We start from the raw sequence: 14,428 nt of genomic DNA, 5'->3' as shown, positions 1-14,428 counted from the left end.
ACACACTCAGTTTATAAGGATTCTTTTCTATCCTAGATTTTCTCTCCAGACTCTCGAGTTCAAACAAGAATTCATTTCTGTGAATTTTGTGACAACACTTTCAGGTATAAATTTCCAGCACATTCTGTTTTACTTTTCATGTGGTATTCCTCTAGCCTCAGCTACCAGGATATTTTCAAAGCCCATACATGGTACAAGCAATGTCAAAACAAAGTCCAGCTATTAAACTTTGTTGAACAACACTTTGATTTATTCCAGTGTCAATAACTGTATGTCCCATAAAATTGTTTTTACCATGAAATCAATTTATGCTGTTAAGTGTGCAGTGCAGCCATTTAAAACAGCAGCTGTTTTGCAGAATAAATAAAACGTCAAAATGTCAAGTCTTTTGAAATTTTAATGTCCTACCTGCTGCCAGGAAGTTCATACAAGCAGATTTAATATCAATGATAACAACATAAAAAGAAATCATTACAAAAGGTGTCATTTGATAGCATTCAACCTGACAGTTGCCCGGTGTTTTTAGCTCCCAGGGGTATGAGTATATGATGTTGGAGCTATATTAGATAAATCTGTGTCAGTTGTCTGGATATCAGCATGTATAAATGTATGTACTATACAGTATGCATATCTTTCTGTTTATTAGTGCAACTGTTTCCCTCTCAAAAACAAAAAATGCAAATGAGCTTGAAAAATGTGAAAATAGCAATAAGTTTAAGAACTACTGGTCCGATTGCCCTGATAATTAAACTGTAGTTAACTCTAGGTACAGCATATCCAGATTTTTTTTCATTTTTGAGCATTATCTTCACCTTTCGGAAAAACACTTCTACTTATTTTGACTCCATGACCTTTAAGACAGAATATGGTATTGTAAGCAGCATTTGATAAAGCGCAGCCCCTCCACAATGATCACGAAACACAGTGCAATCTATTGTCAGGATGCATGTTGTGATACCATTAGATTGTTAATTCACAGAATGAGAATTGTTTGTATTAGCACTGACACGGTTAATACTGTTTCCCTATATGCATTGCATGGCAGAACCAGCATGCACACGGGAATGGAATCAAAACAATGGTGTTTCTGAAGAATTCCCACATATGAACAATAGTGACCGTTAGTGGAGGGACCATCATGGTACATTAGATGGTTTCGTCAAATATTGGAATATTTTTTTTAAAGTGACTTACAATTTTTTTACCTTTCAAAGTTATTCTTTAATTGTAGCTGTTCCAAACAGTACCAAGGTTGTGAACAATTTGCGCATTTTTTCATTCCTGCTTTGTGGCCATTATAAAAACCTCTGTAGTCTTTTGACTCCATTTTCTTGTAAAACAGGTCCACACTAAAATACAGTGGTGTTGGGCCAAGCCACAACTGTGAATGGGCTAAGTAAACATGACCCAGACCCTAAGGGGCTGTCGATAATAAAAGCTGATGTAGGACCAACATAAAGCTTTCATTTTAGTTGAAATTCCCTTCCTTCCCTCTCAAAATTAAAGTTCTCATGCAAAATGGAAATATTAATGATATCTGAGTGATGCCTCTACTTACACATATACATATGTTCCTGCAGACCCAAGAGACTGTTTTAGTCCACAACAATCAGACTCAAACATGCAGAATTCATTTTTCAAGATGAGAGAACATTAAATATATTTCTCACATAGCAAAATACTGGACTCATGGGGCAAAAAAGTGTCAATTCTTATTTCACATTAATTTTGTCTTGTTGGTAGCTTTTTGCCAAGTGGCATGAGTTCAGAAAACAAACTGATATGACAATGCTACATAATTTTGATGCATACAAAACGATGAGTTCTTACCCCTCCTCTGCTAAATGAAGGGAATTGTGTAGGTTGTACATTAGCTTTTATTATCAACGTCCCCAGAGTTTTAGCAGTAAGGCCACATAGTTTTATACGATTGTTACTTCCTAAACACAATTAACAGGAGCACTTCAGTTCAAGATTTCAAAGAAATGGGAAAGGCTGAATATATATTGTTTTGAAAGATCATTCTCAAATATGGCAGAACATTGGTTTGTATATATTGTCTTCAGATTGTTGTAGAAGTGAAGCATGGTTGTAGTTTGAGTGGAGAGGTAGGGTGAACCAAAATGACATTTTTCACTGTTAGCTACCATTTTGCTTCATATATTATAGTGTCAGAAGTTATCAATCATGTCTGTCATCTGTATCTAGGTTTGTCTATAAAGGAAATGAAGGCAACTGCACACATCTGTTCTATTGTTTTTAAATGATACGATATAGTGAGTGGATCATTGTAGTTGCATGAATATTTGTGTAGGTTTATTCATTTTATGGTAATATCTATAATTTTAGTTTTGATAGAGAATTTTTCTCATTTTCACTATTTTGGCCAAAAATTTCCTTTTCAGAAACCAATCACCAAATAACTTTGAAATTTGATATTCAGGTTCCTTATTGTGCTTTTACATATTTATATTAAAAATGAAATCATAATGAAATTAATTACATATAAATTTGGAGAACAGTGAACAGCTGATAGATTTTTCAAGTGTCTGGTCAAAAATGAACACATTGTTCATGCTGTAGTACCTATGTACAAATAATCAGCACATGATAATTTTTTAAATTATTATCAATAACAATATACTTGAATGAAAGTGACATTCCTGTGTTACCAATTACCTTTGTTTAGATTAAAACAATATTAGTGATTTTTATGCAATACTGTGATCATTTTAGATTGGAAAGACTTTTGACCCTGACAGGAGATTCAAACTCACCTCCTAGTAGAACACCAGGTTCTGTCAATAATAATGACCAGTATGAGATTGAATCATGGTAAAGATACAGATTATAACGGTATCAATTGATTTTAATCAAATTGGAGTCCAGTGCCATTTTTAATCATCAAAACAGGGGTATTGACTGGATCATCTACACATACTTAAATTATCTCCAGAGCTAATTTCACCCCTATTCCCTTTAAATAGGTTCACAATCACCAATGATAACAGTTGGCTTGGGCCAAACCATGCTGGTGAAAGGGTTAACACATTCTGTCAACTAGAGTGTGCTTTCAAATGCTAGGTTCACACTCAGGCCCAAGACTGACTCTTGGCCTAGCCCAAGATTGTAATAAGTAAAATTTTAGTATGTGTTCACACTATATTTGAATCTCTTGCTCGAAGACCTTGCTCTAGGCTAACTGTCAGAGTATCAACTGGATCGGGGGTCAACCATAACTATTCACACACATTTTTAGGCCTGGTTGTAACTTTGTGTTGACTCTGACTCACCCCTCAGACCTGACATAAATTAAGCTGGCCCAGGACCTACATAGCCTGTTCACATTGGCATTTTTAAACCAGGGATGCCTCAGAGGTGACCTAAACTTCTGTAGTATGAATATACTTAAATCTATTTAGTGTCTGATAAAAATTATATACATTTATACTGTAAATGCTAATAATAACAACACATTAAAAGTTATCAACTACCCCTTGGTTCATCTGTCTTTAGATCACTGTGTAAATCAGTGAAATGTTTTGAACTTAAGGAAACAGTTATTTTTTTACAGAAATTATGAATGCCAGGCATGTTTTAGCATATTTAGTGATAAACATTCACCATATCCTAGCTCTTTTTCAGTTACAGCATTCTGAAAGATTACCCAAAATGTAAATTTCATGGACTGGGTATTGTGTTTGAAGAGATGATACCCCACACCTTAATTTCTGTTAGGTGGTATATACCTTGAAAATCAGTTTTTACTCAAACTTTCATCAATAAATCTTTGAATAATTGTCTTACCTCATCAACTTAAAATCATGGGTTCCCTGCAAATCTGTTATGAAGAAACAAATTTTTAAAAATTCACTTCTTTATATGTAAAACTCAAAATGGCCATTGTCTCAGTGTAAATGCCATGCAGATTGAGTTTCACAAAAGCAAGAGGGTGAAAAGTTCACTCCACCGGCTCATATATGAGTCACACAACCGGGAGACCAGCAAAATATCATAAATGTTTGAGAGTTTGAATATTTTTCCCAACCTTGAAAGGACAAAGTCACTGTCTTGCAAAATCATTTTTAGCTCACATTTGGTATACCAATGTGAGGTTATCGTATAAGCTGAAGTCGATGGCGTCTGAACGTACCGTATGTATGTATGTATGTATGTATGTATGTATGTATGTACGTATGTACAGTATGTCCGTCAACATCAAAAACACACGAACTGCTGCACGTTTCAGCTTGGTATTTGGTGTGCGGGTGTATCCTGGGCTATAGATGGGATTTTTTTTTCAAATGAAGTCTGCATTGCCAAAATTATGCAAATGAGCTTACAAAATGTGAAAATGGTCAAAAATTAATAACTCAAGAACCACTGTTTTGATTGCTTTGAAAATTAGTGGGCAAGTACCTTATGTGGACCTTATACAGTTTTATGCATATTGTGAAGATATCTTGAATTTTGTATTTTTGCTGAATTTTTTGGTGATTTTCTCATTTTAAGTAAAAATTCTTCTTCTCTGAAACCACCAGCCCAATCGCTGTCAAATTTGGGTTGGATGTTTCCGAGGGTGTTACTCTTCTAATTTGTTGAAATTATGACAAAATTTGGAAAATTACTAATTTTGGGGCAATTTTTGTCATTTTTGGTCAAAAACTCTGAAAAAGTGTTTTCTTTTTAAAGCCCCTGGACAGACAACTGTTATATTTGGTACACAAATGTCTAGAGATGACAATAGTTATAATATGTGGAAATTAAATATACAAATTTGCATTTTTAAGACAATTTTGTCATTTTTGGTCAAGAAAAATTGTTCTCAAAATTACTTGTCTGATGGCTTTGTAATTTGGTATAAAAGTCCTAAGGGATGTTATTAGATAAATTTTCTGCTCAAAGTGTTTGGAAACCCCCAACTTTGTATATTTTAGGTAATTTTCTCAGTTTGTGACCCTGAATGACCTACAGCAACTCAGGATATGTTGCAAGACAGTTTTGAAGGCTGTGAACAAAGTTTTAGCATGTTTGGTATCAATTTGTAGGAAAATTTGATCCAGAAAACAAAGCTGAAGTGTATTTTTTCATTGCCCACCAATTTTTGCAACTTTTCCATGTAAGACACACAAGAACTGTTGAGAAATTTGCATCCAGGATAATTCCAGATGTCGTAATCACCTCCCACAGTGGAAGACATTTCACTATCTGTAACTAACTTAAGTGCTGTTTACATTCAAATGATAGCGCTCATACTCATTAATTAAAAACTCCCCAAGGTTGTAAGTACATTTCCTGCCATGTGGCCCTATGTAATACCAAGGGGTGGAACATTTGATATTCAGGAGGGAGTAGGGTCTAGAAGATTGATGAGGTGGCATTACTTTTTTACCAGATCCCTTGTACATTTTTTTCCCCCACTCCCACCTTTTCTTTTTATCAAGTCTTCTCTGGCAATTTTTTGTTGTTGACATTTGCTTATGTATTAAGGATCTGCTTGTCCCATTGCTATAGAAGTTGATATGCATGTTCCTAAAGATGACCTCCAGCACCTAAGTTGGAGACCTTATTTGCTCTTGTCATTCTTGTTTTTCTGGTTTAAATATTTCTTGAATGGACCAATTCAAACCGAATGTGAGCACATAGTGTCCTCGACGATATTTATATGGATTATATATTGTTATGAAGTCAGCTACATTGTTCATCATCTTGAAATATGCTGATCTATTGATTGATTGATTGATTGATTGATTGATTGATTGATTGATTGATTGATTTGTTGCAACCCTTTGAAAGCAGGAGCTCGCTGAAAACACTGGGCACTGGAAGTTGAATCTATTGATTGGTAGACAGTAGAAGTGTTTGTCCCCACCAAAAACATTCTCCATGTCATCCAAAAATGTCATTTGAGTCCAAAATTTATTTAAAGGTCTTACGTTTCTCTCAAGATAAAAAAATGCCAAAACGCAACAAAATGTTTACCTAAATAATGCAATTTCATCTACGAAAGCTAGTTGGGCAGTGTAATTTTAAAGTTAGAATAATGCATGAACAGTTTCAAGTGGTTGATTGTATATAATTGATCAAGTTATTTCTATATTTTTCATTTCAGACTACTTGCTGGCATTTTAGCCTTTCTATCAAGTTTATGTCTGGTGATCCTCACATCTCCTTCTGACAGTACACATAAAATGATTGCTGGAGCACAGATCATCATCATCTGTGTGGCCATGGTTGTGGTATATACTACCTCTGTGAGTATATCCAACAAGCAAGGTGTGCATTGGTTCAGTCAAGTAGTCAGCTGGAGTATACTGTTTGCATCATTTATCATCCCATCTCTAACACCAAGACTTATCTTGTCCAGGCTGTTCAATTCAGCACTAGCATTAGGAGCTCCATTTCTACTGATGTGTATTGCGTATCCTTTGTTATTACCAAGAATCAGACATTTCACTGTGGTAGATGTTATTTCAGTAGATACCAGGAGTTGTCAAAACATTTCGGTCTGTTCAATTTGTTTGCCAATAACTTTGATTACTTTAAGGTGGCCAGAAAGCCTATGGGCTCAGTAAAAATCTTTAAAAAAAACAACATTTTTCGCATGATAGTTATATAAAAAGATGATTTATAAATAAAATCTGAAGGCAATACATGGCAAAATATTAAAAATTGAGCAACAAGATTTTATGAAAGTTACGGTTGTCTGTATTGCTTGGGAGTTTTTATGCGCCCTCCAGCAGAACAGATCAAACATGACTGTTGTTTTTCTCAGTGGGGAGCATGTTACTTATATACTGTAGACGTTCTCTTCCGAACGCACGCCAAACTTTCATAGCATGGCCATGACTGCGAGGTCACTTTGTCATTCTGCGAAGACATATGTGCAGTGAGACGGCTCCCCTAAGCACATGCTCTTGTTTCTGACTTTTGAAAACAATACCAGTCAAATTGTGAACCAAGCTGAACCAGGGAAGAATGTTTTGAGCTGCCATATTAAGCACGGGAATCGTATTCTAGGGTGTTCTAGAGAATCAGGAAAGACCCAGTTGATCGGAATGTGGAAGTTTTATTAGACGATTTCAAGGTGCCGAAAACACTGTAAACAGCGATTTTCAACTCGTTTAGTGCATTTTTCATGTTCTTTAGAATTCAGTTCTGTGGCTAACCAAACAACATCCGCAATTGATATTGATCAAAGGAGGTAATTGTTTGTGAGTGTGTGACAATATCAGAACATGGGACTTTATCAGTCCTGTTAGCTTAAGTTCAGAATGAAGACTTATAATTGGCGCTGTGTCCATCCATACAACTTAATCAAACCAAGGGCGCTGATTTTACTAGATATCGACTTTATTTACATACAGAACAAGACATATCAGTAAGTTAGGAAAATTGTGAAAATGCATCTGCAGTAAACTTTTAAAGCCAGGTTTACAATGCTTATGTACATAGGGGTATGCTGCATGGCATTTTTTGCTCACGTCTTTACACACGTGAGCATATGTCGCAGCGATGTCTGTCTGTCTGTCTGTCTGTCTGTCTGTCTGTCTGTCTGTTGGTCCGATATCTCAAAAACGGCTTATCAGATCAGAATCAAATCTGGTACATATATTTAGTTAGCAAATGGCAAGAACTGATTAGTTTTTGGTGGGTGTGGCTTGCATACTTTTTGCTCATTTGCATAATTAATGATTTTAGAAAAAACGGATATACATTAAATACGACTACACACAATGTGATGAGATTTGCTACAAATGTTGATCACACCAAGATATATCAGCAGTGGGAAGCATTAAGGGGTGACATGAAAGATAGTTACTAATTTGCATATTTAATGAACTTTCCTAATTAGGGATATATGTCTGATTTGACTCGATCAAACTTGACCAAACTTGGTATGTATATTAAAGATACTATGATTTAACATTATTGAAAGTCATTAAGCGTTTTAACTTTAGCCAATTCCTAATTTGCATATTTAATGAACTTTCCTAATTAGGGATATATGTCTGATTTGACTCGATCAAACTTGACCAAACTTGGTATGTACATTAAAGATACCGTATTTATAATTTAACATTATTTAACTTTAGCCAATTCCTAATTTGCATATTTAATGAACTTTGCTAATTAGTGATATATATTTGAATTGACTGGACCGACGTTGATGAAACTTGCTACATGTATTTGGAGCTACAATGATACAACATTTTTGAAAGTCTTTAAGCATTTTTACTTCAGCCAATTCCAAATTTGCATATTTAATGAACTTTCCCATTTAGGGATATACTGGTATATCTGAATTAACTTCATTGTAGTTGTTGAAACTTGCTATATACATCAAAGATACTGTGATATAACATTATTGAAAGTCAAAAGACATTTTTAATTCAACCAATTCCTAATTTGCATATTAAATGAATTTTCATAATTAGGGATATTTATCTGAATTGACTTGATCAAAATTGATGAAACTTGCTATGTACATTAAAGACACTGTAATACAATATTATTGAAAGTCATTAAGCATTTTCTCTTCAGCCAATTCCTAATTTGCATATTTAATGAACTTTCCTAATTAGAGATATATCTGAATTGACTTGATAAAACTTGCTACATATATTGCAGATACCATGATACAACATTATTGACAATCATTAAGCATTTTTACTTAAGTCAATTCCTAATTTACATATTTAATGAACTTTTCTTATTAGGGATATATACTGGGATTTACTTGATCAAAGTTGGCAAAACATGCTATGTACATTGATGATAACACCTGGTTAAAACGATATCGAAAGTCATTTCACATTTTCATGTCAGCTAATTTATAATTTGCATATCTAATGAGCTTTCACAGCTCGGCATATATGGCTTGAAGAACTTGGCCAACGGTAATTACACTTGCTATATAAAGTGGTGATACAATGACAGCAGTCAAAGAACTTTAATATTTTTATTTCAGCTAACTACATATTTGTATAATTCATGACCTTTTAGAATTAATCGGCGGTGATTATTGTTTATTATGTTGATCATAATACTTTCAATGAAGTTGCAAACATGTGGCAAAGCTTCAAATTTACACATAACCGGTATTTAATGAAACACATGAGCATTTTCAGTTCATATCTGGTGTAATGAATATACGGTAGCATTCACAAAATGTTCCATCTGTCTTTTCAGCTGCAAATCATTTAATCAAATTGTAAACAATGGTGATAGCTTGATATGAACTCATATTGTTATTTTGTAGCTTTAGTTTTATACAGGATTTGCGTAGAATGGGAAGAGGATTCTTTGCCTTTGTTATTGTCATGGTAAATTTGTGATGCCATGAAAAATTGTACACCTTGCGTAATATCATATAACAAGTGCAAGTGACTGACCATGTTACATTCTTCAACACTTAACATATTAAAACAATACTCCAAAAGTAGCTTGTGGCGACATTTCCTTTTTTACTCTGTTGGCTGCTCATTTCCTTTTTTATCCTGTTGGCTGCTCTTTATTATTTACACAGATATGATCTTATGGTATCACTTCAGAATTAGAGAACAACCTTGTTTCAACATACATGCCAGCAAAGATTTTTTTTCCAACTCAGTACAAGATATAGATCATAATTGTCGACTTTCTGATTTAGCTTTGAGACTTTGATGCTCAGACACATCTTGTTTGATTTTTTTCAATCTATCATAAGGATGACACATGCACATGGATTTAATTTTGAATGTCAGTTTTTTTGCTTGATGAGTAGATACCGTAGGTTGCAAGTTCAATCACAAGAAATGCTACTGATTACTACCTTAGGAGGGTAACTCCACTGGTTTACAGAATTGTGCTTGGGGTGATCTGAAGCCTAGTTTCAATACATTACATTGTTTTGATTGGACTGTATGAATTCAAATAAATCTGGGTGCTTGATTATATATAAGTATGGCCCGATGAAGATGTCATCGTCAGACTGTGGACAACTTGATTATTTGGGTCATGAACACCTTCATAAGAGGCAAAAATGCGGTAAAGTGGTTTTATATACTGATTTTGTTGCTATAGATTAATAGGTATTGCAGGTTGCAAGTTTAAACGCAATAGGAATATTACTTAGTTCAGATGGGATTCAATTCAGGCCAGCCAGCTGTTTTGTTTTTCCAGTATAGTACATTGTATATTGTACAGTATATTGTAGCTACTATGCAGACATTTCTTATCTGGTTCCTCTACAAAGTTGATACAAAGACAATACATTAACTCTTCCATATGCAGATCAATGTATTTTTGTGATACAATCCTATTTGGCTCAAGGGGAATTTTGTTTTGGAGCATTGTTAGCGCATGCCTTGATGGATTACTTTCATACTCAGCATTGTATATAAGAACTCTGTATGCCTTGCATGTGTTCACCACCAATTAATTTCAGGATGCAATCTAATGTAGCTTGTATCGATTGTTTGTACCAATATTCACAAACCTCGAGTAGATTTGGTTAGACAGCCTAGATACTTAAATCGTTGTCTTCAAAAATTTCATTGACACTCTGGCCCATCTGTTAGTTACATGTTTGTTTGTTTGTTTCTTCGCTTCGATAAAGTGTGTATGTGCGATGTATGATAGTGAGCATGCGTGCGTGAGTGCTTCACGAACTCTACAACGTGTTGAGCGGTCTCAGTCAGAAAAATGTAACAACTTAGCCGGCTATTGAACCACTCTTTTTGGGAGTGGAGATTTAGCCGAGTGGTTCTGTCTGTGGCCTCTCAGCTAGGCGACTGATGCCGTATGTTGTGGGTTCGAATCCGATTGAAAACTATGGCCCGTATGTTAGTCACATATTTGTACCGAGTTGGCGTAGAAAACTTTGTTGTCACCAATTGAGATTGTATAACAACCATAAATTATTAAAGATAAAGAAAGGGAGTTAACTCATGTTTAAGACAATACCTGAGGTATTGCAAATGAAAAGGTTATGTTACATGCAAATGGCATATTATGCATGTGCAACGTGTGAATTGCAGTACATAATAGATATAATTTGGTTTCAGTTACCTGTCCCAGTTACTTGAAAAAATTGTCCATGGCTCATTTTCATATGTATACAACATATTATCACTCATGATATTCCATTAATATATTACCTTAAATGCAAATTCCTGCTTGTCAGACTTTGTTTTCATCTCAGTGTCTGGTCTTTGACAATAATTAGAATGTACACTTTTGTTTCAAAACCTAGCAAAACATAATTTATATTGACTGTTCACAGATTTTTCAGGTGATTGTACCTGTTCACAGAAAAGTCTCTCCATTCACAGTCAACATGATCCTGACCTAAAATCAACGTGTCCAAATAAAGACTCGACCAAACAACCTCCTTTACCTAAATCCAACATTATATTCAATAATGTAAGATAACACTTTTGAATTAATCAAAAGCATTTCATTATCGTTATTTGTTTAGTTCTTTTTTTAAGTCAGATAATGTGCAACAAGAACAATGGTTTTGGTTAGTTGATGTACATAGTCAGGATGGAACTATTGTAATCCAGAAGAATTATAACCATGTCCATCATCTGAACTTAAGTCTTGCATTCACTGGTCATCATCTGACAGGATCCAAAATCAAACAACACCAAAGCTACACATGTAGTAGGATAAGGGTCAATTACTGTGTATGTGGCAATATTTGTAGGGAATTTGATGTCAAACTCTCTCAGAATTGAAACTTAAAGGGAATTTGGCTGAGTCAGCTTTTGGTTCATTGCATCATGGGCCAAGTTGGTGTTAATAGGGCCTAGATAGAGTAGAAGCCTTCAGTTGCTTTCTGTCTGAGTTGGTTTTAACATAGACCCTCGAGGGTCTATGGTTTTAAGTACGTTTGTTTAGGTCAAGGTGATTGTTGGCTGGTTTTGAACCATTCTTCATACTTACACTGTTACAGCCCTATGTGAAGTGGTGAAAACATCAATTCTGTCAACTTTAACATACATTTCAACAGTCTGAATAGAGTGAAAATGGATGAGCAAGTTTGAAGCATATTTGAATTGTGAAGTATTTGTTGTAAATGGGAAAACCATACATGTATATTTTTTCCATGTGAGGGACACCACCATGAGCCATTAGATCATATAGTTTTCCTTAACTAGATTCTATCAGCCATGAAGGATTATTTTTTGTAGCGCTATGTTACCTCATGTTCTTCTGGCTGCTTGTTGAACATAAATTAGCTAAAGGATCAATGAATAAGGTAAGATACTTTCTTGTAAAGTTGCAATGACTTTTCACTTTTCATTAAAAGTGTACGTATTGTTTAGATGCTAGCTCTTCTTTCCATTTGATGAAGACTATTTCAACACATCTGACTTTATTTCAGTGTTTACACATGCGCTTTTGATACCATTGATCATTTTGTTTTACTGGTATCAGGGTTTGAAAGATCAAAAGAAAAACCTTGTCAAAACTGTTGTGCATTAAAGTCTGAATATTGATCTCAATCTTGTTCACAATACTTGGAAACATGCTTGTAACATGATCAGACTTTGATCTCGTTAGAAGAATATTAGTGTTCATTTTTAACCAAGTAGTTGTCAAATAGATAAAGTTGCTTTCTTTCATCACTACTTTCATCAAATGTGTATGATTTCAGCTTAAGTTAGTCACCTTATGGATTCTTTCCAGTCTGTTCACAGACATATATAACCAGAACATGATTTATGGAATCTGCCAGAAACTTATGATGCCTGTGATGACATGGCAGCTCTCCTAAACTGCAAACCTTTACTTCACTGCAAAGTTGCAGTTGACACCCGTCATCCTTCAGCTTTAATTGAGTTTATGGTTAATGTGGATGTACACATTTTGTTTCTAAAAATCTTTGCCAAAAAAGAATAACTTGTCCCTATTATCCACTTGCATATGAGAAAGTTTGTTTTTTTTGATAGACATACATTTTTCATTCATTTTTCTTGTCTATCTCTCTGTCTTTCCACGAAGGCAGTAACATTAAGGGCATTCCCTGGTGCAATGGAAAGAAAGAGTGTTCACAGCAAAGTTACACTGGATATCCTGTGTGTATCTTACATTAAAATGTGTCTCACAGATCATTTTTCAAGAAAGTGAAATTGAATATTATTCTTACCTTCCAAATGATGAAACTGTTATAAACTTTAGGCAGTATTCTTCAACATGTAATATAAACTTTCTTTCACATTTTCTTTGTTCCACTAGTTATATGCTATGTCATTTGATGAAGTTCATATCATTGAGGAAAGCAACCCTCGCCATCTTGATTTAGCAGATGCCAGGAGAGCCTTTTTCTTTGTGTTTTTCACTGTAACTGGATTTTTTGGAACAGGAAATATTGCTAGTATTAACAGGTAGGTATCTGATACCTTATGCTTTGCTCCTCATTCACATGAATATACCACAATAAATAAACTTTTCACAGCATTACCTGTAAGTGATAAATTTATACACAGTATTCTATCGAAAAAAGATTATTAATAGAAACATTTGGAATACTCAGTCAGACAAATGTTGACTCTTTATAAAATATACAAATAATGACAAAAGTGAAGAGATTTGCCTCAGTGATTCTCAATCAGAATTAATCAAACAGGTAATAAACTCGCGATTTAGAAAGAATGTTGTTATGAAAAATAGACCGTGCCAACATACATGTTTATCTTTAGAGTCATGTTTCTATGCAATGTCAATAGTATTATATAAAAATGATTTGTGTGCAAGGTATCAGTCAGTTCCTTTATTATATAGGGGATAGTTTATATTACTCATACTGTAGTTGAAGTTAGGCAATACCCTTGCTTGAACTTTCTCAAATGTACATGTGTTAGGGGTATGTGAATTTTGCTAGTCAGCTCCACCACAAATAATGGTAGTGTATTCAGTTTGTCTACCTGTTCTGCATTGCTTTTACATAACATGTCATAAAATGCACATTTTTGTTCTACAGCTTTGAAATATCGTCGGTCTACTGTTTTCTGACTGTATTCAATCCTTTTGTGATGGGAACACTATTTCTAACAAAGGTAAGAATATTCTGAACAAGCATCATTTCAAGCGTTAATTTAAATATTATTTCCTATGTACAACAGTTAACTTGCTCCAGAGTAAATGGGCCTACCATTGATATTTGTACTTGCAATGCAAATACTAAAAACTTTATGCAATAACCTTATGTATATGAATACTCTACAGCTAGAGCTACTTTTGTTTATACACAAGTATTTTGTAAACAAACAAAAAACTGTTGTCAGCAAGCTATACTCCTTCACAGGAAAAACTTGTCTATGAATAAAAAAGAATACAAAATAGTAGTTTGGATTCCAACTTTATATGAGTCAAAGCCTTATCAGGAGTTGGATGTGCAGTATTTGCAGATAAAATTGATGGAAAGACATATAAAATG

The 14,428-nt window shown here is 34.4% G+C and overlaps 1 protein-coding gene across 2 annotated transcripts in view; it reads left to right on the top strand.

Moving 5' to 3' along the window:
* LOC139147120 (GPI ethanolamine phosphate transferase 1-like) overlaps positions 1-14,428 on the top strand; it is a 55,509-nt gene that overhangs the window by 22,766 nt on the left and 18,315 nt on the right. For both annotated transcript variants that reach the window (XR_011555652.1, XM_070718023.1), the window contains exons 14-17: positions 6,113-6,421; positions 12,157-12,247; positions 13,228-13,376; positions 13,973-14,048. Coding sequence is in view for 1 of the 2 variants with exons in the window: in XM_070718023.1 (XP_070574124.1) it covers positions 6,113-6,421; positions 12,157-12,247; positions 13,228-13,376; positions 13,973-14,048 (625 nt within the window). In the remaining variant the exon portion in view is untranslated. The remainder of the gene's footprint in view (positions 1-6,112; positions 6,422-12,156; positions 12,248-13,227; positions 13,377-13,972; positions 14,049-14,428) is intronic.

Source organism: Ptychodera flava, chromosome 13 (genome assembly GCF_041260155.1).
Source record: "Ptychodera flava strain L36383 chromosome 13, AS_Pfla_20210202, whole genome shotgun sequence".
In the NCBI taxonomy this organism is placed as follows: Eukaryota; Metazoa; Hemichordata; class Enteropneusta; family Ptychoderidae; genus Ptychodera; species Ptychodera flava.
The sequence above is the reverse complement of the archived record's forward strand: the minus strand, read 5'-3'. Positions and strand labels throughout refer to the sequence as shown.